Source organism: Tachyglossus aculeatus, chromosome 14, assembly GCF_015852505.1.
Source record: "Tachyglossus aculeatus isolate mTacAcu1 chromosome 14, mTacAcu1.pri, whole genome shotgun sequence".
Lineage (NCBI taxonomy): Eukaryota > Metazoa > Chordata > Mammalia > Monotremata > Tachyglossidae > Tachyglossus > Tachyglossus aculeatus.
The window spans coordinates 52,882,544-52,907,271 of NC_052079.1; the positions used below are offsets into that span (position 1 = coordinate 52,882,544).

At 49.1% G+C, this 24,728-nt stretch overlaps 2 protein-coding genes across 3 annotated transcripts in view; one reads left to right on the plus strand and one right to left on the minus strand.

Annotated features, from left to right (window-relative positions):
- Nucleotides 1-1,480: 1,480 nt before the first annotated feature.
- SNU13 (small nuclear ribonucleoprotein 13) lies at nucleotides 1,481-14,338 on the minus strand. Its single transcript, XM_038756390.1, has 3 exons — nucleotides 14,192-14,338; nucleotides 6,078-6,198; nucleotides 1,481-1,890 (listed from the first exon to the last, which is right to left on the minus strand). The coding sequence occupies exons 1-3, from the start codon at nucleotides 14,192-14,194 to the stop codon at nucleotides 1,628-1,630; spliced, it is 387 nt and encodes a 128-aa protein (XP_038612318.1). The 5' UTR covers nucleotides 14,195-14,338; the 3' UTR covers nucleotides 1,481-1,627.
- Nucleotides 14,339-18,427: 4,089 nt separating this feature from the next.
- The window catches only part of MEI1 (meiotic double-stranded break formation protein 1), a 95,285-nt gene continuing 88,984 nt past the window's right edge, over nucleotides 18,428-24,728 (plus strand). For both annotated transcript variants that reach the window (XM_038756406.1, XM_038756407.1), the window contains exons 1-2: nucleotides 18,428-18,604; nucleotides 22,536-22,659. In XM_038756406.1, coding sequence (XP_038612334.1) covers nucleotides 18,440-18,604; nucleotides 22,536-22,659 — 289 coding nt within the window. In that variant the 5' untranslated portion in view covers nucleotides 18,428-18,439. The remainder of the gene's footprint in view (nucleotides 18,605-22,535; nucleotides 22,660-24,728) is intronic.

A 24,728-nucleotide genomic window follows, 5' to 3' on the forward strand; every position in this document is an offset into this window, starting at 1 on the left:
GAAAGAGCAAGGGCTTGGGAGCCGGGACCTGAGTTCTAATTCCCAAGCGCTTAGTACAGTGCTCTGCACACAGTAAGCGCTCAATAAATGATTGAATAATTCCAGCTAAGCCACTTGCTGTGACCTTGGGGAAGTCACTTCACTTCTCTGTGCCTGGCCTGGTTAACTCTTACCTACCCTGGTGCTTAGAATAGTGAGCCCGCTGTTGGGTAGGGACCGTCTCTAGATGTTGCCACCTTGTACTTCCCAAGCGCTTAGTACAGTGCTCTGCACACAGTAAGTGCTCAATAAATGATTGAATGAATGAACGAATTAGCAAGTACTTTAACAAATACCATGATCATTAAACGAGGTTAAGGAAGGTTCTGTTAAAATTACCAGGAGACTTTCGCTTCTCTCCCCTAGTTGACACCTTAACTTTAAGCTGCACTTTAAACTCTGTCTGTGCTGGAGAAAAACCACCCTCCATTCTGTAGCCTTCAACCTGGCTTGAGCTTCTAGTTGCAACAGAGAAATGGTGGTGGCATTTCAAAGCAAAGCTTTAATAATAATAATAATAATGGCATTTATTAAGCGCTTACTATGTTCTAAGCGCTGGGGAGGTTACAAGGTGATTAGGTTGTCCCACGGGGGGCTCACAATATTAATTCCTGTTTTACAGTTGAGGTAACTGAGGCCCAGAGAAGTGAAGTGACTTGCCCACAGTCACCCAGCTGACAATTGGCGGAGCTGGGATTTGAACCCACGACCTCCGACTCCAAAGCCCGGGCTCTTTCCACTGAGCCTCGCTGCTTTAAGGGTCTCGGCTTCTTGCAGGCAAATGAGCAGCAGCCTGGAGGAGGGGTACAGTTTGGCTGAGATGGGAGAGAAAACATTTTACCTTCAGATGCTCAGAGAAGTGAGGGTTTGGTGTAACAGTCCACCCTCATTTCCCCCACAGCAGTAGCATCTCTTCTGACCCTACTTTCGTCCCATACTTGTTCAGTCGTCCATTCACAGTCTGCTTTATCTGGATTCCAATCGCTTTTGATTTTTGTTTCCTTCATTAGAGGGTGGCCTCCTTGGAGGCAGGAAACATGTCACTTCCTTCCTGTGTACTGGGTTCAAATCCCCGCTCCGCCAACTGTGTGACTTTGGGCAAGTCTGGGCCTCGGTTACCTCATCTGGAAAATGAGGATTAAAACTGTGAGCCGTGGGACAACCTCATCACCTTGTAACCTCCCCAGCGCTTAGAACAGTGCTTCGCACACAGTAAGCTCTTAACAAATACCATCCTTATTATTATTATTATTGTTACTGCCACGGACAGAGCACCTCAAGTGGGAGGTCAGACACCTCCACCCTGACCCTCCCGACTCCACTTCAGGCAGAGTGGCGTTCCAAGATTGATTAAATGCCATAGATGGCAGGGAGATGAGTGATTGTGGGCTGGAAGAGAGAAGGGGATAGGGGAGAGAGGAAAAACCACACCAAGCCAGCATTTTAAGGAAAAAAAAAAATAAACTTTACATGACAGTTACCGGAGGAGAAGTATACAGGTGTACTCAAACGGTAAACGCGCGTGCCGCGTGGGGGGACGGGAGGAGGCTCCGGTGACTTCCTTCCGCCCGGGCTCCGCGCCTCGGTCCTAGACTAGGAGTCTCTCGATGGATTGCTGCACGGACTGAATCTGAGGCTTGAGCTGGGAGCCTTCCTTGATGGTGACGGAGCAGGCGATGACGGGCCTGGAGACGCCGCAGGCACGGCCCAGGGCCTGCTTGGAGCGCACGAACACGTAGGGCACGTTCTTGTCCTCGCACAGCAGCGGCAGGTGGAGGATGATCTCCAGCGGCTCCGCGTCGGCCGCCATCACGATGAACTCCGAGATGCCCCTGTTGAGGGTCTTGGTGGCTGGGGAGGAAGGGGCGCGGGGCGGGGGCGGAGGTTAGGCCGCAGTCCGCCCGGGATGACAGGACAGAAGGAAGATATTTGGGTTGGGGGGGGGTGAGGAGGGGATCGCGCGGCGATGCTGCCCTTTGGGGCCAGTTGCTACGTCGACCACGGGAGCCCATAAGACGACCCCGCCACAGCGGGGCCGACTGAAAGGACTACGGGATCGGGGGGTGGGAGACCCGGGTTCTAATCCAGCTCTGTCGCTGGCCTGCCGCGTGACCACGGGGATGTGCATCTAGCTTTACTTGTATTTATTCCGACGACTTGACACCTGTCCACGTGTTTTGTTTCGTTGTCCGTCTCCCCCTTCTAGACCGTGAGCCCGTTGTTGGGTAGGGACCGTCTCTATATGCTGCCAACTTGTACTTCCCAAGCGCGCTTAGTCCAGTGCTCTGCACGCAGTGAGCGCTCAATAAATACGACTGAATGAATGAATGAAGCCACTCTCGCTTTTTAAATGGTATTAAGCACTTACCGTTTGCCAGGCACTGTACTAAGCACTGGGGTAGAAGCAAGATAATCAGATCCAATAGGGTTCCTGTCTTATACGGGGCTTGCCGTCTCAATCCCTGTTTTACAGATGAGGAAACTGAGGCATAGGGAAGTTAAGTGCCTTGCCCAGGAGAGTGGCACGGACCAGGGACTCAGAAGGACCCGCGTTCTAGTCCCAGCTTTACCACTTGTCTGCTGGGTGACCTTGGGGAAGTCACTTCACTACTCTGGGCTTCGGTTACCTCACCTGTAAAATGGGGATTAAGACTGTGAGCCCCTGTGGGGTAGGGACTGTGTCCAACCTGTAACTACCCCAGTGCTCAGAACAGTGTCTGGTACATAGTAAGGGCTTAAATACCATCATCATCATCAATCGTCTTTATTGAGCGCTTACTATGTGCAGAGCACTGTACTAAGCGCTTGGGAAGTACAAATTGGCAACATATATTGGCATATATTGCCAATTACATATACTGCCAATTACATATATTACAATATATACATATATTGGCAACAAATACCAGCACTTAGAACAGTGCTTTGCACATAGTAAGCGCTTAATAAATGCCATCCAAAACCAAAAAATACCATTTAAAAGAACAAACATAAAGAAAGCCCAACAACAAACCAGGTCTGCTTACTCCCAGGCCACACTGCTCCTCCTCATACTCAGCTCCCTTATCTGTACAATGGGGGATAAGATACCTGCCCTTCCCAAGGATCATACGTGCCGCCTGGGGCAGAGACTCATCTGAATATCTTGCATCTATCCCTAATTATTATTACTGAAGTCTGCTGGGAATGCCCAAGCCTCCAAACTATGCCAAAATCTGGGCTAATGGGGGAGGGAATTTTCTCTGATTTCATCCCTCCAGAAGCACCCAGTGACCCAGTTGTCTTAGTCCACTTGTCAATAACCCTTAGAACACCCCACGCACCGCTAGATTGTGAGCTCGTTGTGGGCAGGAATGGGCCTGTTTGTTGTTTTATTGTACTCTCCCCAATGCCTAATACAGTGCTTGGCACACAGTAAGCGCTCAAATAAGACTGCACAAATTGCACAAAGTGGCAAACCAGCCCACCCCACCTAGTCATCCCCCTTATTCACTCCCGACCCAGCCCCACGGCACTTATATCCATTTCTGTCAGTTATTCATTCTATTAATGTCTGTCTCCCCCCACTAGACTGTAAGCTCATTGTGGGCAGCCAAGGTGCCTGTTTATTGTTATACTGTAGTCTCCCAAGCAGCGAGGCTCAGTGGAAAGAGCACAGGCTTGGGAGTCATCATCATCAATCGTATTTGTTAAGCGCTTACTATGTGCAGAGCACTGTACTAAGCGCTTGGGAAGTACAAATTGGCAACGTATAGAGACAGCCCCTACCCAACATTGGGCTCACAGTCTAAAAGGGGGAGACAGAGAACAAAACCAAACATACTAACAAAATAAAATAAATAGAATAGATATGTACAAGTAAAATAAATAAATAGAGTAATAAATATGCACAAACATGAGTCAGAGGTCAGGGGTTCAAATGCCGGCTCCACCAACCGTCAGCTGTGTGACTTTGGGCAAGTCACTTCTCTGGGCCTCAGTTACCTTGTCTGTAAAATGGGGATGAAGACTGTGAGCCCCCCGTGGGACAACCTGATCGCCATGTAACCTCCCCAGTGCTTAGAACAGTGCTTTGCACATAGTAAGCACTTAATAAATATCATCATCATTATTATTATTATGATTATTACAGTGCTCTGCACACAGTAAGTGCTCATTAATTCCACTGACTGACTGGCTAGTCCGCTAGCCTCAGTCTCCAGAACCTGGATTTTGCCCGCTCCCACCTGGGGCTGGACCTTGGAAACGAGGCCCCTTCCTCTGTCTCCTCCCTCAGAACCACTGCCTGCTCAGCCACGGTTCCTATTGATTTAATCATTGATCGATATCTCCCGCCTCTCCCAGAACCGTGGAAGTTCCTCAAGAGTGTGGAACTGCCTCTGTTACTGTAAATATCCCATGTACCAGTAGAGAGCTTGGCACACAGACCCTCAGGAAATACTAAGAAGAGTGTTATTCAAATAACCCATACTAGATTGCACTGTGGGCTAGTGGAAATAATAATAATGATATTATTTAGTGTTAACTATGTGCCAAGCACTGGGGTAGATACAAGGTAATCACTTATGAACGACATCTGTTAAGCACTATTATTATTATTCGATTTCCCTTCTGTGTCACTGATCCACTTGGGTCCGTACCCCAAAAGCACTTTGTTACTCATTGTGACACCCCCTCACAACCCCCATGCGCATCTCTTTAAACTCTGCTGCTTCACCTAATTTATTTTAATGTCTCCCTCCCCTGCTAGACTGTAAGCTGCTTGAGGGTTACCCTATACCTACTAGTACTTAGAACGATGCTTGGCACGTAGTAAACACTTAAATACCATAACTACTATTACTGTACTAACCCTAGGTCTCCTGTTCTGGATTCCTTGCCCCCCATACAGTCCCTCAGCCCCTGACAACCGAGAAAGACCACAAATCCACTTACGCTCAGTTATCCCATCTTGCAGTGGTCCAAACCAGCAGGAATCAGTGGTGTTCTATTCGACAGGGGGATTAACTGCAAACTACAGACTGGCTTCCAACCCTCAAGGGCTGAGAATAATAATGATGATATTTACTAAACTCTTACTACATGCCAAGTCCTTTGCTAAGCACTGGGAAGTTGGAATTAACCCACCTAATCCATCTTTTCACCCCGTTCATTTCATAACCTGCAGGCTTCACCCCACAGAAATCAGGTTGGAATTAATAATAATAATAATGATGGCATTTATTAAGCGCTTACTATGTGCAAAGCACTGTTTTAAGTGCTGGGGAGGTTACAAGGTGTTCAGGTTGTCCCACGGGGGGCTCATGGTCTTTATCTCCATTTTACAGATGAGGGAACTGAGGCACAGAGAAGTGACTTGCCCAAAGTCACCGAGCTGACAATTGGCGGAGCCGGGATTTGAACTCATGACCTCTGACTCCAAAGCCCTTGCTCTTTCCACTGAGCCTGAGCCCCTTCCTTCCTCTCCCCTTCGTCCCCCCCTTACCTCCTTCCCTTCCCCACAGCACCTGTATATATGTATATATGTTTGTACCTATTTATTACTCTATTTTACTTGTACATATCTATTCTATTCATTTTATTTTGTTAGTATGTTTGGTTTTGTTCTCTGTCTCCCCCTTTTAGACTGTGAGCCCACCGTTGGGTAGGGACTGTCTCTAGATGTTGCCAATTTGTCCTTCCCAAGCGCTTAGTACAGTGCTCTGCACATAGTAAGCGCTCAATAAATACGATTGATGATGATGATGATGACTGAGCCACGCTGCTTCCACCTCATTTTTTCACCTCTTAGTTAACTTCCTAACCTACTGAGGTTTCACCCGACAGAAGCTTCCTGGCCGTGGAACCCAAACCCACTCCCGTTGGGGTCCCTCTGTGGAGCAACGGAGGATCAGGGGACTCACCCCTTCCAAAGGATAAAGCATCCTGCAGTGAGGTCCCAGAGATGGGAAATGAGATGGAGAGTCAGATCGACTTCCGCACGCAACAGAGTCAGATCCCCCCTTTAGCCCATTCGGAAATGAAGATGACGGGCTCACCTTCGTTAGCTCCCTTGCGTAGCTGCTTGTAGTTGCAGGACTGCTGGACGAGGTCCAGCAGCGTCTTGGTGAGCTGGGCGTCGGCCAGGGGGTAAGCTTTGGGGTTCACGTCGGCTTCGGTCTAAACAGAGGAACGACGGCCGCGGTCAGAATCCGGTCGTTGTCCCACCCCGGGACTCGGTCCCGTGGTAGTTAGGGGGCTAGTAAGGGCCCTTTCTTCCAAGCCCCTGGGTTAAGAAACTCTAGCCCTACGTTTGAGGCCTACAGCTGGGGGGGAGAGCGTCCTAAGTAGTCGGTCCATCGTATTTTCTGAGCGCTTACTGTGTGCGGAGCATTGTGGGAGAGTACGGTATAACAGACACGTTCCTTGCCCACCACGACCTTACGGTCTAGTTTTCAGTATAAGCAAATCACTGGCAGTTCCCCACCAATCAATCGTATTTATTGAGCACTTACTGTGTGCAGAGCACTGGACTAAGCGCTTGGGAAGTCCAAGTTGGCAACATCTAGAGACAGTCCCTACCCAACAGTGGGCTCACAGTCTAAAAGGGGGAGACAGAGATCAAAACCAAACATACTAACAAAATAAATAGAATAGATATGTACAAGTATAATAAATAGAGTAATAAATATGTACAGACATAAATACATATATACAGGTGCTGTGGGGAAGGGAAGGAGGTAAGATGGGGGGATGGAGGGGGGGGACGAAGGGGAGAGGAAGGAAGGGGCTCAGTGTGGGAAGGCCTCCTGGAGGAGGTGAGCTCTCAGTAGGGCCTTGAAGGGAGGAAGAGAGTGAGCTTGGCGGATGGGCAGAGGGATTGGGGGCATTCCGGGCCCGGGGGAGGACGTGGGCCGGGGGTCGATGGCGGGACAGGCGAGAACGAGGTCGCTGAGTAGATTAGCGGCAGAGGAGCGGAGGGTGCGGGCTGGGCTGGAGAAGGACAGAAGGGAGGTGAGGTGGAGGGGACGAGGGGATGGATGGACAGCCTTGAAGCCCAGGGGGAGGAGTTTCTGCCTGATACTCAGGAGCCCAAAGATGAAATAACATCAGATGCCCCCTTCAACACCAACGGACACTTCAGCGACCCCCCTACAAATTTGTCATCATCAGCTGTTTCCGTTGCATTTTCTCCCCCTTCTAGACTGTGAGCCCGTTGTTGGGTGGGGACCATCTCTATATGTTGCCAACTTGTACTTCCCAAGCACTTAGTACAGTGCTCTGCACACAATAAGCGCTCAATAAATACGACTGGATGAATGAACTTCCCAACTGGTGAAGTCTTTTCCTACTGTCTACTAACTCTACTGAACGCTCTCAAGGGCTCTTGGTGCGGTGCCCTGCGCAAAGCAGGCACTCAATAGATTCAACAGATTGATCGATTATTGGTCGATCACATAAAATCCCCCGGAGCCTCTGCTGCTTTCCCATCCTGACCCCTTGGGCTCTCACTTCTGTGCATATGGGGCCATGGGAGATTTAAGCTGCAGCAGCTTGTTAAACCCATCAGGTTCCAAAAACTTTGGGAAGCTTTGATTGTGACCAGGGAAGCAGCATCTATAGGCTTCCAGGTCTCCCTGGCCACCTGTCTCGCTGAACTCTAACTTTTACATTGGTTTTGCGCATGTATTATTTCATCTACCCCACCTTACTTTTCTGATGTAAGTTTATAATAATACTTTTTTTGATATTTCCTTGTGGGGCCAGAGACTGTGTCTAACATTCACTTGTAAGTGCTCAGCATCATCATCAATCGTATTTACTGTGTGCAGAGCACTGGACTAAGCGCTTGGGAAGTACAAATTGGCAATGTATAGAGACAGTCCCTGCCCAACAGTGGGCTCACAGTCTAAAAAGGGGAGACAGAGAACAAAACCAAACATACTAACAAAATAAAATAAATAGAATAGATATGTACAAGTAAAATAAATAGAGTAATAAATATGTACAACCATATATACATATATACAGGTGCTGTGGGGAAGGGAAGGAGGTAAGATGGGGGGATGGAGAAGGGGACAAGAGGGAGAGGAGGGAAGGGGCTCAGTCTGGGAAGGCCTCCTGGAGAAGGTGAGCTCTCAGTACACAGTAAGCACTTAAATACCATTATTATTTTCATATTTATTGTCTCTGAATTTGTACCTAGGCCTGCTGGATTGGTTTTCCTATGGAATCCAGGCCCTTTGGTTCGATAGTACACACAACACTGAGAATTAGCATGGCCTAGTGAATAGAGAACTGGCTTGGGCCTCGGAAGGACGTAGGTTCTAATCTCAGCTCTATCACTTGTCTGCTGTGTGACCTAAGGCAAGTCACTTCACTTTTCTGTGCCTCAGTTACCTCGTCTGTAAAGTGGGGATTAAGACTGTGAGCTCCATGTGGGACAGGGCCTGTGCCTAACCTGAGGCTAATAACAATAATGATGATGGTATTTGTTAAGTGCTTTATTGAGTGCTTACTGTGTGCAAAGCACTTTTCTAAGCGCTGGGGTAGATACAAGCTAATTAGGTTGTCCCATGTGGAACTCAGTCTTAATCCCCATTTTACAGATGAGGTAACTGAGGCCCAGAGAATAATAATAATGTTGGTATTTGTTAAGCGCTTACTATGTGCAAAGCACTGTTCTAAGCGCTGGGGTAGATACAAGGTAATCAGGTTGTCCCATGAGGGGCTCACAGTCTTCATCCCCATTGTACAGATGAGGGAACTGAGGCCCAGAGAAGTGAAGTGACTTGCCCAAAGTCACACAGCTGACAAGTGGAGGAGCCGGGATTTGAACCCACGGCCTCTGACTCCAAAGCCCACAGTGCCTGGCATATAGTAAGTGCTTAACAAATACCATCATTATCATTATATTATTATTATTACTAAGCCCCGCCGCTTCTCACGCTGAGGCTGTACCCCAGCGGTTGGTCCAGGGCCTGTCCCATAACAAGCACTTAACAAATACCAAAAAACCTATGGTATTTAGGATAGTCCAACACAATGGAGTGGGTAGCCCCGATCCCTGCCCTCAAAGGGCTTCGGGCCCAGATGGCCAATGCCCAAGTCAGACTGCTCAAGTCATGAAGCAAAAACTCCTATCTGCTTCAGAGCTGTCCATCATCATCATCAATCGTATTTATTGAGGGCTTACTGTGTGCAGAGCACTGTACTAAGCACTTGGGAAGTACAAGTTGGCAACATATAGAGACAGTCCCTACCCAGCAGTGGGCTCACAGTCTAAAAGGGGGAGACAGAGAACAAAACCAAACATACTAACAAAATAAAATAAATAGACTAGATAGGTACAAGTAGAGTAATAAATATGTACATACATATATACAGGTGCTGTGGGGAAGGGAAGAAGGTAAGATGTGGGGGGGGATGTCCACCCCTTTGCCCCCCTCCTACCTCACCTCCCTCCTCTCCTTCTCCAGCCCAGCCCACACCCTCCGCTCCTCTGCCGCCGCTAACCTCCTCACTGGGCTTCGTTCTCACCCGTCCCGCCATCAACCCCCCGGCCCACGTCCTTCCCCTGGCCTGGAATGCCCTCCCTCCTCACATCCGCCAAACTAGCTCTCTTCCTCCCTTCAAAGCCCTACTGAGAGCGCACCTCCTCCAGGAGGCCTTCCCACATTGAGCCCCCTTTTCCCTCTCCTCCTCCCCACCCCCCCGCCCTACCTCCTTCCCCTCCCCACAGCACTTGTGTATATTTGTACATATTTATTACTCTATTTTATTAATGAACTGTGCATATCTATAATTCTATTTATGATGCTATTGATGTCTACTTGCATTGTTTTCTGCCTCCCTCTTCTAGCCTGGGAGCCCATTGTTGGATCGGGACTGTCTCTATCTGTAGCCAAATTGGACTTTCCAGGCGCTTAGTCCAGTGCTCTGCACAAGCCTGCTGTGTGACCTTGGGCAAGTCACTTAACTTCTCTGAGCCTCAGTTACCTCATCTGTAAAAATGGGGATGAAGACTGTGAGCCCCACGTGGGACAACTTGATCACATTGTATCCCCCCCCCCCAGCGCTTAGAACAGTGCCTTGCACATAGTAAGCGCTTAACAAATGCCATCATTATTATTATTATTCAATCAATACTTATTTATTTATTTTACTTGTACATATCTATTCTATTTATTTTATTAGTATGTTTGGTTTTGTTCTCTGTCTCCCCCTTTTAGACTGTGAGCCCACAGTTGGGTAGGGACTGTCTCTATATGTTGCCAACTAGTACTTCCCAAGCGCTTAGTACAGTGCTCTGCACACAGTAAGCGCTCAATAAATACGATTGATGATGATGACTGAATGAATGAGTGAATGAATGAATGACTGTCACCGGGCGGCCCGAGCCTCGTGCATCGCCCACGTGGTCCCCAGCGTCGCCCGCGCGCATGCGCGGAGACCCACTGGTAACCTAGCAACAGCACTCCTCCACCTTAAAAGCAGCGCTAAGGGAGGGGAAGGCCCAAAATTGCGGCCCCCCCCTCCAGCCCCAACGGGCCCTTCCTTCCCTAATAATAATCAATCAATCAACAGTTTCAACCCCCCTTTTCCGAATGAGGGAACTGAGGCATAGAGAAGTAATAATTAATAATAATGATTATGGTATTTATTAAGCGTGGCTCAGTGGAAAGAACACGGGCATTTATTACTCTATTTATTTATTTATTTATTTTACTTGTACATTTCTAGCCTACTTATTTTATTTTGTTGGTATGTTTGGTTCTGTTCTCTGTCTCCCCCTTTTAGACTGTGAGCCCACTGTTGGGCAGGGACTGTCTCTATGTGATGCCAATTTGTACTTCCCAAGCGCTTAGTACAGTGCTCTGCACATAGTAAGCGCTCAATAAATACGATTGAATGATTGATTGATTGGAGTCACAGGTCATGGGTTCAAATCCCAGCTTCTCCACTTGTCAGCTGTGTGACTTTGGGCAAGTCATTTCACTCCTCTGTGCCTCAGTTACCTCATCTGGAAAATGGGGATTAAGACTGAGTCCCACGTGTGCCAACTTAATCACCCTGTATCCTCCCCAGCGCTTAGAACAGTGCTGGGCACATACTAAGTGCTTAACAAACACCACCATTATTATTCTTATTCTCTGGGCCCCATTTCCCTCCTCGGTAAAATGGGGATGAAGACTGTGAGTCCCACGTGGGACAACCTGATTACCTTGTATTCCTCCCCCCTCCCCCACGTGCTTCGGACAGTGCTTGGCACATAGTAAGCGCTTAACAAATACCACCATTATTATTATTATTATTCTCTGGGCCTCAGCTCCCTCCTCTGTAAAATGGGGAGGAAGCCTGTGAGTCCCACGTGGGACAACTTAATCACCTTGTAGCCTCCCCAGCGCTTAGAACAGTGCTGGGCACATAGTAAGCGCTTAACAAATACCACCATTATTATTATTATTCTCTGGGCCTCATTTCCCTCCTCTGTAAAATGGGGATGAAGACTGTGAGTCCCACGTGGGACAACCTGATTACCTTGTATTCCTCCCCACTCCCCCGCGCGCTTCAGACAGTGCTTGGCACATAGTAAGCACTTAAATACCAGCACCATTATTATTATTATTCTCTGGGCCTCAGTTCCCCCCTCTGTAAAATGGGGAGGAAGCCCGTGAGTCCCACGTGGGGCAACCTGATCACCTTGTTGTCCCCCCCAGCGCTTAGAACAGTGCTTGCCACCTAGTAGAAGCAGCATGGCTTCTCCCAGAAGCCTAGCAAAAGCAGCGTGGCTCAGTGGAAAGAGTCCGGGCTTTGGAGACGGAGGTCAGGGGTTCAAATCCCGGCTCCGCCACTTAATAATAATAATAATGATGATAGCATTTGTTAAGCGCTTACTACGTGCAAAGCACTGCTCTAAGCGCTGGGGAGGTTACAAGGTGATCAGGTTGTCCCACGTGGGACTCACAGTCTTAATCACCATTTTCCAGATGAGGTAACTGAAGCCCAGGGAAGGGAAGTGACTTGCCCAAAGTCACACAGCTGACAGTTGGCGGAGCCGGGATTTGAACCTATGACCTCTGGACTCCAAATAACAATAATAATAATGGTATTTGTTAAGCGCTTACTCTGTGCAAAGCACTGCTCTAAGGGCTGTGCCCGAGCTCTCAGTTCCCTCATCATCATCATCAATCGTATTTACTGAGCGCTTACTGTGTGCAGAGCACTGGACTAAGCGCTTGGGAAGTACAAGTTGGTAACATATAGAGACAGTCCCTACCCAGCAGTGGGCTCACAGTCTAAAAGGGGGAGACAGAGAACAAAACATATTAACAAAATAAAATAAATAGAACAGATATGTACAAGTAAAATAAATAGGTAAATAGAGTAATAAATATGTACAAACATATCTGTGAAAATGGGGATGAAGACGGTGAGCCCCACGTGGGACAGCTTGATCACACTGTTAGCGCTTACAACTGTGCTTTGCACATAGCAAGCGCTTAACAAATGCCGTCGTTATTATTATGATTATGTTCATCATCATCATCAATCGTATTTATTGAGCGCTTACTATGTGCAGAGCACTGTACTAAGCGCTTGGGAAGTACAAATTGGCAACATATAGAGACAGTCCCTAGCCAACAGTGGGCTCACAGTCTAAAAGGGGGAGACAGAGAACAAAACCAAACATACTAACAAAATAAAATAAATAGGATAGATATGTGCAAGTAAAATAGAGTAATAAATATGTACAAACATATCTGTGAAAATGGGGATGAAGACGGTGAGCCCCACGTGGGAGAGCTTGATCACACTGTTAGCACTTACAACTGTGCTTTGCACATAGTAAGCGCTTAACAAATGCCGTCGTTATTATTATGATTATGTTCATCATCATCATCAATCGTATTTATTGAGCGCTTACTATGTGCAGAGCACTGTACTAAGCGCTTGGGAAGTACAAATTGGCAACATATAGAGACAGTCCCTAGCCAACAGTGGGCTCACAGTCTAGAAGGGGGAGACAGAGAACAAAACCAAACATACTAACAAAATAAAATAAATAGGACAGATATGTACAAGTAAAATAAATAGAGTAATAAATATGTACAAACATATCTGTGAAAATGGGGATGAAGACGGTGAGCCCCACGTGGGAGAGGTTGATCACACTGTTAGCGCTTACAACTGTGCTTTGCACATAGTAAGCGCTTAACAAATGCCGTCGTTATTATTATGATGATTATGTTCATCATCATCATCAATCGTATTTATTGAGCGCTTACTATGTGCAGAGCACTGTACTAAGCGCTTGGGAAGTACAAATTGGCAACATATAGAGACAGTCCCTAGCCAACAGTGGGCTCAGAGTCTAGAAGGGGGAGACAGGGAACAAAACCAAACATACTAACAAAATAAAATAAATAGGACAGATATGTACAAGTAAAATAAATAGAGTAATAAATATGTACAAACATATCTGTGAAAATGGGGATGAAGACGGTGAGCCCCACGTGGGACAGCTTGATCACACTGTTGGCGCTTAGAACAGCGCTTGCACATAGCAAATTCACAGATATGTTTGTATATATTTATTACTCTATTTATTTTACTTGTACATATCTGTTCTATTTTGTTAGTATGTTTGGTTTTGTTCTCTGTCTCCCCCTTTTAGACTGTGAGCCCACTGTTGGGTAGGGACTGCCTCTATATGTTACCAACTTGTACTTCCCAAGCGCTTAGCACAGTGCTCTGCACACATTATGGTGATTATGTTGTCCCCCCACGTGGGACAACTTGATCACCCTGTTAGCGCTTAGAACAGCGCTTTGCACATAGTAAGCGCTTAACAAATGCCATCGTTATGATAATGATGATGTTGTCCCCCCACGTGGGACAACTTGATCACCCTGTTAGCGCTCAGAACAGCGCTTTGCACATAGTAAGCGCTTAACAAATGCCGTCGTTATGATGATGATGATGATGTTGTCCCCCCACGTGGGACAACTTGATCACCCTGTTAGCGCTTAGAACAGTGCTTTGCACATAGTAAGCGCTTAACAAATGCCATCGTTATTACTCTGATGATGATGATGTTGTCCCTCCCACGTGGGTGAGGGGGCTTCCCCCGCTCTTGTCCTGTCCTGTCCGGGTCGGGGGGAGGCCTCACCATGCCTGCGAGACTTCTGGTCGTTTTTGGTGTCGTCTGGTGATGGTCGGCGCCTGAAGCGAGGCAAACAGGGCGGGAACGACCCTCTCAGCCCGAGAGCTTCACTGAGGCCTGCGCTCAAACGGCCTCGAGTGAGGCCCACCGGAAGTGCCGCCCACGGGCAGCCGCCATCATCCGGGGCCTCAGGGGCGCGGCCTGAGCGCCAGGGGGCGTGGCCTGAGCGGGTGGGCGTGGCCTGCGTAACGCGCGTGACCTGCGCGCGTGGGCGTGGCCTGCGTCCGGGGGCGGGGCCTCCCGTTAAAGGGGAAGCCGCCGCTCCGCCGACTACATCAATCAATCAATATCAATCAAACATATCTATTCTATTTATTTTATTTTGTTAGCATGTTTGGTTTTGTTCTCCGTCCCCCCCTTTTAGACTGCGAGCCCACTGTTGGGTAGGGCCCGTCTCTAGATGTTGCCAACTTGGACTTCCCAGGCGCTTAGTACAGTGCTCTGCACATAGTAAGTGCTCAATAAATACGATTGATGATGATGATGATGATGATGATGATGTCTCCCCCTTTTAGACTGTGAGCCCACTGTTGGGTAGGGACCGTCTCTAGATGTTGCCAACTTGGACTTCCCAAGCGCTTAGTACAGTGCTCTGCACACAGTAAGCGCTCAATAAATATGATTGATTGAGCTCTCCCCCTCGTCCCCCTCTCCATCCCCCCATCTTACCTCCTTCCCTTCCCCACAGCACCTGTATATATGTTTGTACATATTTATTACTCTATTTATTTATTTATTTTATTTGTACATATCTATTCTATTTATTTTATTTTGTTAGCATGTTTGGTTTTGTTCTCCGTCCCCCCCTTTTAGACTGCGAGCCCACTGTTGGGTAGGGACTGTCTCTAGATGTTGCCAACTTGGACTTCCCAAGCGCTTAGTCCAGTGCTCTGCACATAGTAAGTGCTCAATAAATACGATTGATGATGATGATGATGATGATGTCTCCCCCTTTTAGACTGTGAGCCCACTGTTGGGTAGGGACCGTCTCTAGATGTTGCCAACTTGGACTTCCCAAGCGCTTAGTACAGTGCTCTGCACACCGTAAGCGCTCAATAAATACGATTGATTGAGCTCTCCCCCTCGACCCCCTCTCCATCCCCCCCATCTTACCTCCTTCCCTTCCCCACAGCACCTGTATATATGTATATATGGTTGTACATATTTATTACTCTATTTATTTATTTTTTTATTTGTACATATCTATTCTATTTATTTTATTTTGTTAGTATGTTTGGTTTTGTTCTCTGTCTCCCCCTTTTAGACTGTGAGCCCACTGTTGGGTAGGGACCGTCTCTATATGTTGCCAATTTGTACTTCCCAAGCGCTTAGTACAGTGCTCTGCACATAGTAAGCGCTCAATAAATACGATTGATTGATTGATTGATTGATTAATTGAGCGCTTACTGCATCAGCCTTCTCTCTGATCTCCCATCCTCGTGTCTCCCCTCACTTCAATCCATACTTCATGCTGCTGCCCGGATTATCTTTGTCCATAAGCGCTCTGGGTATATCACTCCCCTCCTCAAAAATCTCCAGCGGCTACCAATCAATCTGCGCATCAGGCAGAAACTCCTCCCCCTGGGCTTCCAGGCTGTCCATCCATCCCCTGGCCCCCTCCTACCTCACCTCCCTTCTCTCCTTCTCCAGCCCAGCCCGCACCTTCCGCTCCTCTGCCCCCGCTAATCTCCTCCCCGTTAGGCCTCGTTCTCGCCTGTCCCGCCATCGACCCCCGGCCCACGTCCTCCCCCGGGCCCGGAATGCCCAGCTCCCTCTGCCCACCCGCCAAGCTCGCTCTCTTCCTCCCTTCAAGGCCCTACTGAGAGCTCACCTCCTCCAGGAGGCCTTCCCACACTCAGCCCCTTCCTTCCTCTCCCCCTCGTCCCCCCCTCCATCCCCCCCATCTTACCTCCTTCCCTTCCCCACAGCACCTGTATATATGGATATATGTTTGTACATATTTATTACTCTATTTATTTATTTTACTTGTACATATCTATTCTATTTATTTTATTTTGTTAGTATGTTTGGTTTTGTTCTCTGTCTCCCCCTTTTAGGCTGTGAGCCCACTGTTGGGTAGGGACTGTCTCTAGATGTTGCCAATTTGGACTTCCCAAGCGCTTAGTCCAGTGCTCTGCACACAGTAAGCGCTCAATAAATACGATTGATGGTGATGACAGTCTAAAAGGGGGAGACAGAGAAGAATCAATCAATCAATCAGTCGTATTTACTGAGCGCTTACTGTGTGCAGAGCACTGGACTAAGCGCTTGGGAAGTCCAAGTTGGCAACATATAGAGCCAGTCCCTACCCAACAGTGGGCTCACAGTCTAAAAGGGGGAGACAGAGAACAATCAATCAATCAATCGTATTTATTGAGCACTTACTGTGTGCAGAGCACTGGACTAAGCGCTTGGGAAGTACAAATTGGCAACATATAGAGCCAGTCCCTACCCAACAGTGGGCTCACAGTCTAAAAGGGGGAGACAGAGAACAAAACCAAACATACTAACAAAATAAAATAAATAGAATAGATATGTACAAGTAAAATAAATAAATAAATAGAGTAACAAATATGTACAAACATATATACATATATACAGGTGCTGTGGGGAAGGGAAGGAGGTGGGGGGGGGATGGAGAGGGGGAGGAGGGGGAGAGGAAGGAAGGGGCTGAGTGTGGGAAGGCCTCCTGGAGGAGGTGAGCTCTCAGTAGGGCCTTGAAGGGAGGAAGAGAGCGAGCTTGGCGGGTGGGCAGAGGGACTGGGGGCATTCCGGGCCCGGGGGAGGACGTGGGCCGGGGGTCGATGGCGGGACAGGCGAGAACGAGGAACGGTGAGGAGATTAGCGGGGCCAGAGGAGCGGAGGGTGCGGGCTGGGCTGGAGAAGGACAGAAGGGAGGTGAGGGAGGAGGGGGCGAGGGGATGGATGGCCAGCCTTCAAGCCCAGGGTGAGGAGTTTCTGCCTGATGCGCTGATTGATTGGTAGCCACTGGAGATTTTTGAGGACAAGTTGGCAACATCTAGAGACGGTCCCTACCCAACAACGGGCTCTCCCCCGCCCCCCCCTCAGTGCGCCTGCGCCGCAGTCCCCCCGGCTCCCGCCGGAGGCGCTCTTCGCCTCCCCCTCTCCCCCCGCCCCTCAGTGCGCCTGCGCCGCAGTCCCTCCTGCTCCCGCCGGAGGCGCACTTCACCCCTTCACCCCCTCGCCCCTCAGTGCGCCTGCGCCGCAGTTCCCCCTGCTCCCGCCAGAGGCGCTCTTCGCCGCCTCCGCCCCGCCCCTCAGTGCGCCTGCGCCGCAGTCCCTCCTGTTCCCGCCGGAGGCGCACTTCGCCTCCTCCACCCCCCTCACCCCTCAGTGCGCCTGCGCCGCAGTCCCTCCTGCTCCCGCCGGAGGCGCACTTCACCTCCCCTTCTCCCCCCACCCGTCAGTGCACCTGCGCCGCAGTCCCCCCTGCTCCCGCCGGAGGCGCTCTTCGCCTCCTCCGCCCCGCCCCTCAGTGCGCCTGCGCCGCAGTCCCCCCGGCTCCCGCCGGAGGCGCTCTTCGCCTCCCCCTCTCCCCCCGCCCCTCAGTGCGCCTGCGCCGCAGTCCCTCCTGCTCCCGCCGGAGGCGCACTTCACCCCTTCACCCCCTCGCCCCTCAGTGCGCCTGCGCCGCAGTTCCCCCTGCTCCCGCCAGAGGCGCTCTTCGCCGCCTCCGCCCCGCCCCTCAGTGCGCCTGCGCCGCAGTCCCTCCTGTTCCCGCCGGAGGCGCACTTCGCCTCCACCACGCCCCTCACCCCTCAGTGCGCCTGCGCCGCAGTTCCCCCTGCTCCCGCTGGAGGCGCTCTTCGCCTCCGCCGCTCCCCCCCGCCCCTCAGTGCGCCTGCGCCGCAGTCCCTCCTGCTCCCGCCGGAGGCGCATTTCACCTCCCCGGCTCCCCCCACCCGTCAGTGCACCTGCGCCGCAGTCCTCCCTGCTCCCGCCGGAGGCGCTCTTCGCCTCCTTCGCCCCCCTCGCCCCTCAGTGCGCCTGCGCCGCAGTCCCTCCTGCTCCCGCCGGAGGCGCACTTCACCTCCCCGCTCCCCCCACCCGTCAGTGCGCCTGCGCCGCAGTCCCCCCTGCTCCCGCCGGAGGCGCTCTTCGCCCCCTCCGCCCCCGCCCCTCAGTGCGCCTGCGCCGCAGTCCGTCCTGCTCCCTCCGGACAGCGCGGCGGCCATGGCGGGGCAGTCCGGTCCGGAGGAGGAAACGGGCTCGTCGCCGTCGCAGTCGCTGCTGTCCGAGCGGTCCCATCGCCAACACGACGTGCGCTGGCTGCTGCCCCCGCCCTCGGGCCTCTGCTTGGCCTGTGCCCTCGACCTGCTGCGGGACGGCCAAGTTTCGGTGCGGCCGAGGGTGGCCTCATCCTTAGCACCGGTGCCCTCCCCGCCGCTGTTCCCCGCCTCCCCGCCAGGGGGCGCCGACACTTCCGCCCGCTACCAGCAGGGGCCGCCTCGCCTCACCGCCCTCAGCCCTCCTCATTCATTCATTCATTCATTCAATCATTCATTCAGTCGTATTTATTGAGCGCTTACTGTGTGCGGAGCACGAGGTCATGGGTTCAAATCCCGGCCCCGCCAATTGTCAGCTGTGTGACTTTGGGCAAGTCACTTCACTTCTCTGGGCCTCAGTTCCCTCATTCATTCATTCATTCAATCGTATTTATTGAGCGCTTACTGCGTGCAGAGCACTGGACTAAGCGCTTGAGGCTTTGGAGTTCGGGGTCATGGGTTCAAATCCCGGCTCTGCCAATTGTCAGCTGTGTGACTTTGGGCAAGTCACTTCACTTCTCTGGGCCTCAGTTCCCTCATTCATTCATTCATTCACTCAGTCGTATTTATTGAGCGCTTACTGTGTGCAGAGCACTGGACTAAGCGCTTGAGGCTATGGAGTCCGAGGTCATGGGTTCAAATCCCAGCCACGCCAATTGTCAGCTGTGTGACTTTGTGGGCAAGTCACTTCATTTCTCTGGGCCTCAGTTCCCTCATTCATTCACTCAATCAATCGTATTTATTGAGCCCTTACTGCGTGCAGAGCACTGGACTAAGCGCTTGAGGCTTTGGAGTCCGAGGTCATGGGTTCAAATCCCGGCCCCACCAATTGTCAGCTGTGTGACTTTGGGCAAGCCACTTCTCCGGGCCTCAGTTCCCTCATTCATTCATTCATTCATTCACTCAGTTGTATTTATTGAGCACTTACTGTGTGCAGAGCACTGGACTAAGCGCTTGAGGCTTTGGAGTTCGAGGTCATGGGTTCAAATCCCGGCCCCACCAATTGTCAGCTGTGTGACTTTGGGCAAGTCACTTCACTTCTCTGGGCCTCAGTTCCTTCCTTCATTCATTCATTGAATCGTATTTATTGAGCGCTTACTGTGTGCAGAGCACTGGACTAAGCGCTTGAGGCTTTGGAGTTCGAGGTCATAGGTTCAAATTCCGGCCCCGCCAATTGTCAGCCATGTGACTTTGGGCAAGTCACTTCACTTCTCCAGGCCTCAGTTCCCTCGTTCATTCATTCGTTCAGTCGTATTTATTGAGAGCTTACTGCCTGCAGAGCACTGGACTAAGCGCTTGAGGCTTTGGAGTTCGAGGTCATGGGTTCAAATCCCGGCCCCACCAATTGTCAGCTGTGTGACTTTGGGCAAGTCACTTCATTTCTCTGGGCCTCAGTTCCCTCATTCATTCACTCAATCAATCGTATTTATTGAGCGCTTACTGCGTGCAGAGCACTGGACTAAGTGCTTGAGGCTTTGGAGTCCGAGGTCATGGGTTCAAATCCCGGCTCCGCCAATTGCCAGCCGTGTGACTTTGGGCAAGCCACTTCACTTCTCTGGGCCTCAGTTCCCTCATTCATTCAATCGTATTTATTGAGCGCTTACTGCGTGCAGAGCACTGGACTAAGCGCTTGAGGCTTTGGAGTCCGAGGTCATGGGTTCAAATCCCGGCTCTGCCAATTGTCAGCTTTGTGACTTTGGGCAAGTCACTTCGCTTCTCTGGGCCTCAGCTCCCTCATTCATTCATTCATTCATTCAATCAATCAATCAACCAATCAATCACATTTATTGAGCGCTTACTGCCTGCAGAGCACTGGACTAAGCGCTTGAGGCTTTGGAGTTTGAGGTCACGGGTTCAAATCTCAGCCCCACCAATTGTCAGCTGTGTGACTTTGGGCAAGTCACTTCACTTCTCTGGGCCTCAGTTCCCTCATTCATTCATTCACTCAGTCGTATTTATTGAGCGCTTACTGCATGCAGAGCACTGGACTAAGCGCTTGAGGCTTTGGAGTTTGAGGTCACGGGTTCAAATCCCGGCCCCGCCAATTGTCAGCTGTGTGACTTTGGGCAAGTCACTTCACTTCTCCGGGCCTCAGTTCCCTCATTCATTCATTCCCTCAATCGTATTTATTGAGCGCTTACTGTGTGCAGAGCACTGGGCTGGACTACAAGCACTTAGTACAGTGCTCTGCACACAGTAAGCGCTCAATAAATACGATTGATTGATTGATTATCCGTAAAATGGTGATGGAGAACGTGAGCCCCGTGCGGGACGGGGACTGTGTCCAACCTGATTGAACTGCAGCTACCCCAGCGCTTCGAACAGTACTCGGCGCATAACAAGGGCTTAACAAGTACCCTAAGTATTAATTATTCTTTTTCCCTTTATGGAATTTGTTAAGCGCTTGCTTCATGCCAGGCCTTGGGGTAGATAATAATGATCATCATCATCATCATCATCAATCGTATTTATTGAGCGCTTACTATGTGCAGAGCACTGTACTAAGCGCTTGGGAAGTACAAATTGGCAACATATAGAGACAGTCCCTACCCAACAGTGGGCTCACAGTCTAAAAGGGGAGACAGAGAACAAAACCAAACATACTAACAAAATAAAATAAATAGAATAGATATGTACAAGAAAAATAAATAGAGTAATAAATATGTACAAACATATATACAGGTGTTGTGGGGAAGGGAATGATGGCATTTATTAAGCACTTACTATGTGCAAGGCACTGTTCTAAGCGCTAGGGAGGTTACAAGGTGTTCAGGTTGTCCCACGGGGGGCTCACAGTCTTCACCCCCATTTTCCAGATGAGGGAACTGAGGCCCAGAGAAGTGAAACGACTTGCCCAAAGTCACACAGCTGACAATTGGCAGAGCCGGGATTTGAACCCATGACCTCGGACTCCAAAGCCCGGGCTCTTTCCGCTGAGCCACGCTGCTTCTCTAGATACGGGGTTATCCGGTTGGACACAGTCCCTGCCCCTCATGGGGTGCTCGGTCTTCACCCCCGGTTTTGCAGGTGAGGGAACTGGGCCTAGAGGAGTGAAATGACTTGTCCAAGGTCACACAGCGGACAAGTGGCCGAGCTGGGACTCGGACACAGGTCCTTCTGTCTCCCAGATCCATCCTCTATCTCCTAGGCCCCGTGACCTGGCCTGTGTGCAACCCAATTATCTTAAAATAATAATAATGATGGCATTTATTAAGCGCTTACTATGTGCAAAGCACTGTTCTAAGTGCTGGGGAGTTACACGTTGACCAGGTTGTCCCACGGGGAGCTCACAGTCTTCATCCCCATTTTACAGATGAGGTAACTGAGGCTCAGAGAAGTGAAGCGACTGGCCCAAAGCCACACAGCTGACAAATGGCGGAGCGGGGATTTGAACCCATGACCTCTGACTCCAAAGCCCGGGCTCTTTCCACTGAGCCACGCTGCTTTCTCGTATCTACCCCAGCACTGAAAACAGTGCCTGGCCCATAGTAAGCACTTAACAAATACCATAATTATTATTATTACCTCCTCATTCATTCAACTGTATTTATTCAGTGCTGACCATGTGCAGAACACAGTACTAAAAGCATTTGGGAAAGAACAACACAACAATAAACAGTAACACTCCCTGCCCACCACGCGTTCACATCCTTCCGTGATTAGTAAGAAATTGGAGTACATGATGCCGAGTGGCCATTTTAATTAATTAATTGTAATTAATGGCCATAATTATTATTATTATTTTAGCCGGGTCTCCGAGGGCCACTTTCAACTCTGCCCAATCCCTCTCCCTTCATTTGCCGTCCCAAGGTCTCATATGCTCTCTCAGTTATTCCCATTTATTCTTACCAATCGATCGATCCATCGTATTTATTGAGCGCTTACTAAGCGCTTGGGAAGTACAAGTTGGCAACGTTCTTATGGGTGGATCCACGTCATCATGAAATCACGCTGTCCGTTTTAATTGTTTGTAATTATATCATTTTTTTTCCCCCTCCCTTAAGCTCGTGCGCAAGAAACACACGCTGTCCTGCCTCTGGGATGACCTGATACGGAACACCAGCCTGGTTACTCATCTCTTCTCGCAGGATGAAAGAATTTGTTTGCACTTCATGGGCACCTTGCTCGGTAAGAGAAAGAGCGGGGGCTGCCTTGAAAATGAATTCTTGCCCTGCTGCTTTTAGGAGGCCCAGGTAGAGATCAGGAGAACTCTTCGAAATAATAGCTGTGGTAGGTGTTTAGTACATATTTTGGGTCAAGCGCTGTAATAGAGACAGGATAATCAGGTTGGACACAGTCTCTGTCCCATCTTTTAGACTGTGAGCCGACTGTTGGGTAGGGACCGTCTCTATATGTTGCCAATTTGTACTTCCCAAGCGCTTAGTACAGTGCTCTGCACATAGTAAGCGCCCAATAAATACGATTGATGATGATGATGATCTGGAACTCACAGTCTAAGTAGGAGGGAGAGCAGGTATTTAAGTGTCACTTAGATGGGGAAACTGAGGCACTGAGCTGTTAAGTGGATTGCCCAGTGTCAGTGGGCAAGTAGCTAAATTTATTTATTTATTTTATTTGTACATATCTATTCTATTTATTTTATTTTATTATTTTATTTATTTTATTTTATTTTGTTAGTATGTTTGGTTTTGTTCTCCGTCTCCCCCTTTTAGACTGTGGGCCCACTGTTGGGTAGGGACTGTCTCTATATGTTGCCAATTTGTACTTCCCAAGCGCTTAGTACAGTGCTCTGCACATAGTAAGCGCTCAATAAATACGATTGATGATCATCATCATCATCACCCTTTCTACTCAGCTTGAGTAGAAAGATGATGATGATGATGAAGTAGCAGAGCTGGGATTAGAACCCAGGTCCTCTGATTCCCAGGCTCAGGCTCTTTCCACTTGGCTATGCTGCTTTTTCTTAACTTGTAGCTTAACTGTCGTGATTGTATTAATGATTTCCCTAATAATAATGATAATCAAGGCATTTGTTAAGTGTTAGCATATGCAACGCCCTAGGCTAAATGCTAGGGTAGCCAATCAATAATAATAATAATAATGATGGCATTTGTTAAGCGCTTACTATGTGCAAAGCACTGTTCTAAGCGCTGGGGGGATACAAGGTGATCAGGTTGTCCCACATGGGGCTCACAGTTAGCCCCATTTTACAGATGAGGTAACTGAGGCTCCGAGAAGTTAAGTGACTTGCCCAAGGTCACACAGCAGACACGTGGTGGAGCCGGGGTTCGAACCCATGACCTCTGGCCCCAAAGCCCGGGCTCTTTCCACTGAGCCACGCTGCTTCAATCCATCAGTGATATCTGTTGAGTACTTACTGTGTGCAGAGCATTATGTTATTGGACATATATATTACTGTGACTGTATTTGGAGTGAGGAAGAGAGGCTTTAGAGAAGCAGCGTGGCTCAGTGGAAAAGAGCCCGGGCTTTGGAGTCAGAGGTCATGGGTTCTAATCCCGGCTCCGCCAATTGTCAGCTGGGTGACTTTGGGCAAGTCACTTCACTTCTCTGGGCCTCAGTTCCCTCATCTGTAGAATGGGGATGAAGACTGTGAGCCCCCCTTGGGACAACCTGATCACCTTGCAATCTCCCCAGCGCTTAGAACAGCGCTTTGCATATAGTAAGTGCTCAATAAATACGATTGATTGATAGTAAGCGCTTAATAAATGCCATTATTATTATTATTATTATAAGGGAGAACTTTTGGTTTATGAATACCAAAAATCATCATCATCATCAATCATATTTATTGAGCGGTTACTATGTGCAGAGCACTATACTAAGCACTTGGGAAGTACAAATTGGCAACATATAGAGACAGTCCCTACCCAACAGTGGGCTCACAGTCTAGAAGGGGGAGACAGAGAACAAAACCAAACATACTAACAAAATAAAATAAATAGAATAGATATGTACAAGTAAAATAAATAAATAAATAAATAGAGTAATAAATATGTACAAAAAGTACTGCTTCTCATGTAGTAAGTGCTTAACTGTATATATGTATATGTGTTTGTACATATCTATTACTCTATTTATTTACTCTATTTATTTTACTTGTACATATCTATTCTATTTACTTTATTTTGTTAATATGTTTGGTTTTGTTCTCTGTCTCCCCCTTCTAGACTGTGAGCCCACTGTTGGGTAGGGACCGTCTCTATACGTTGCCAACT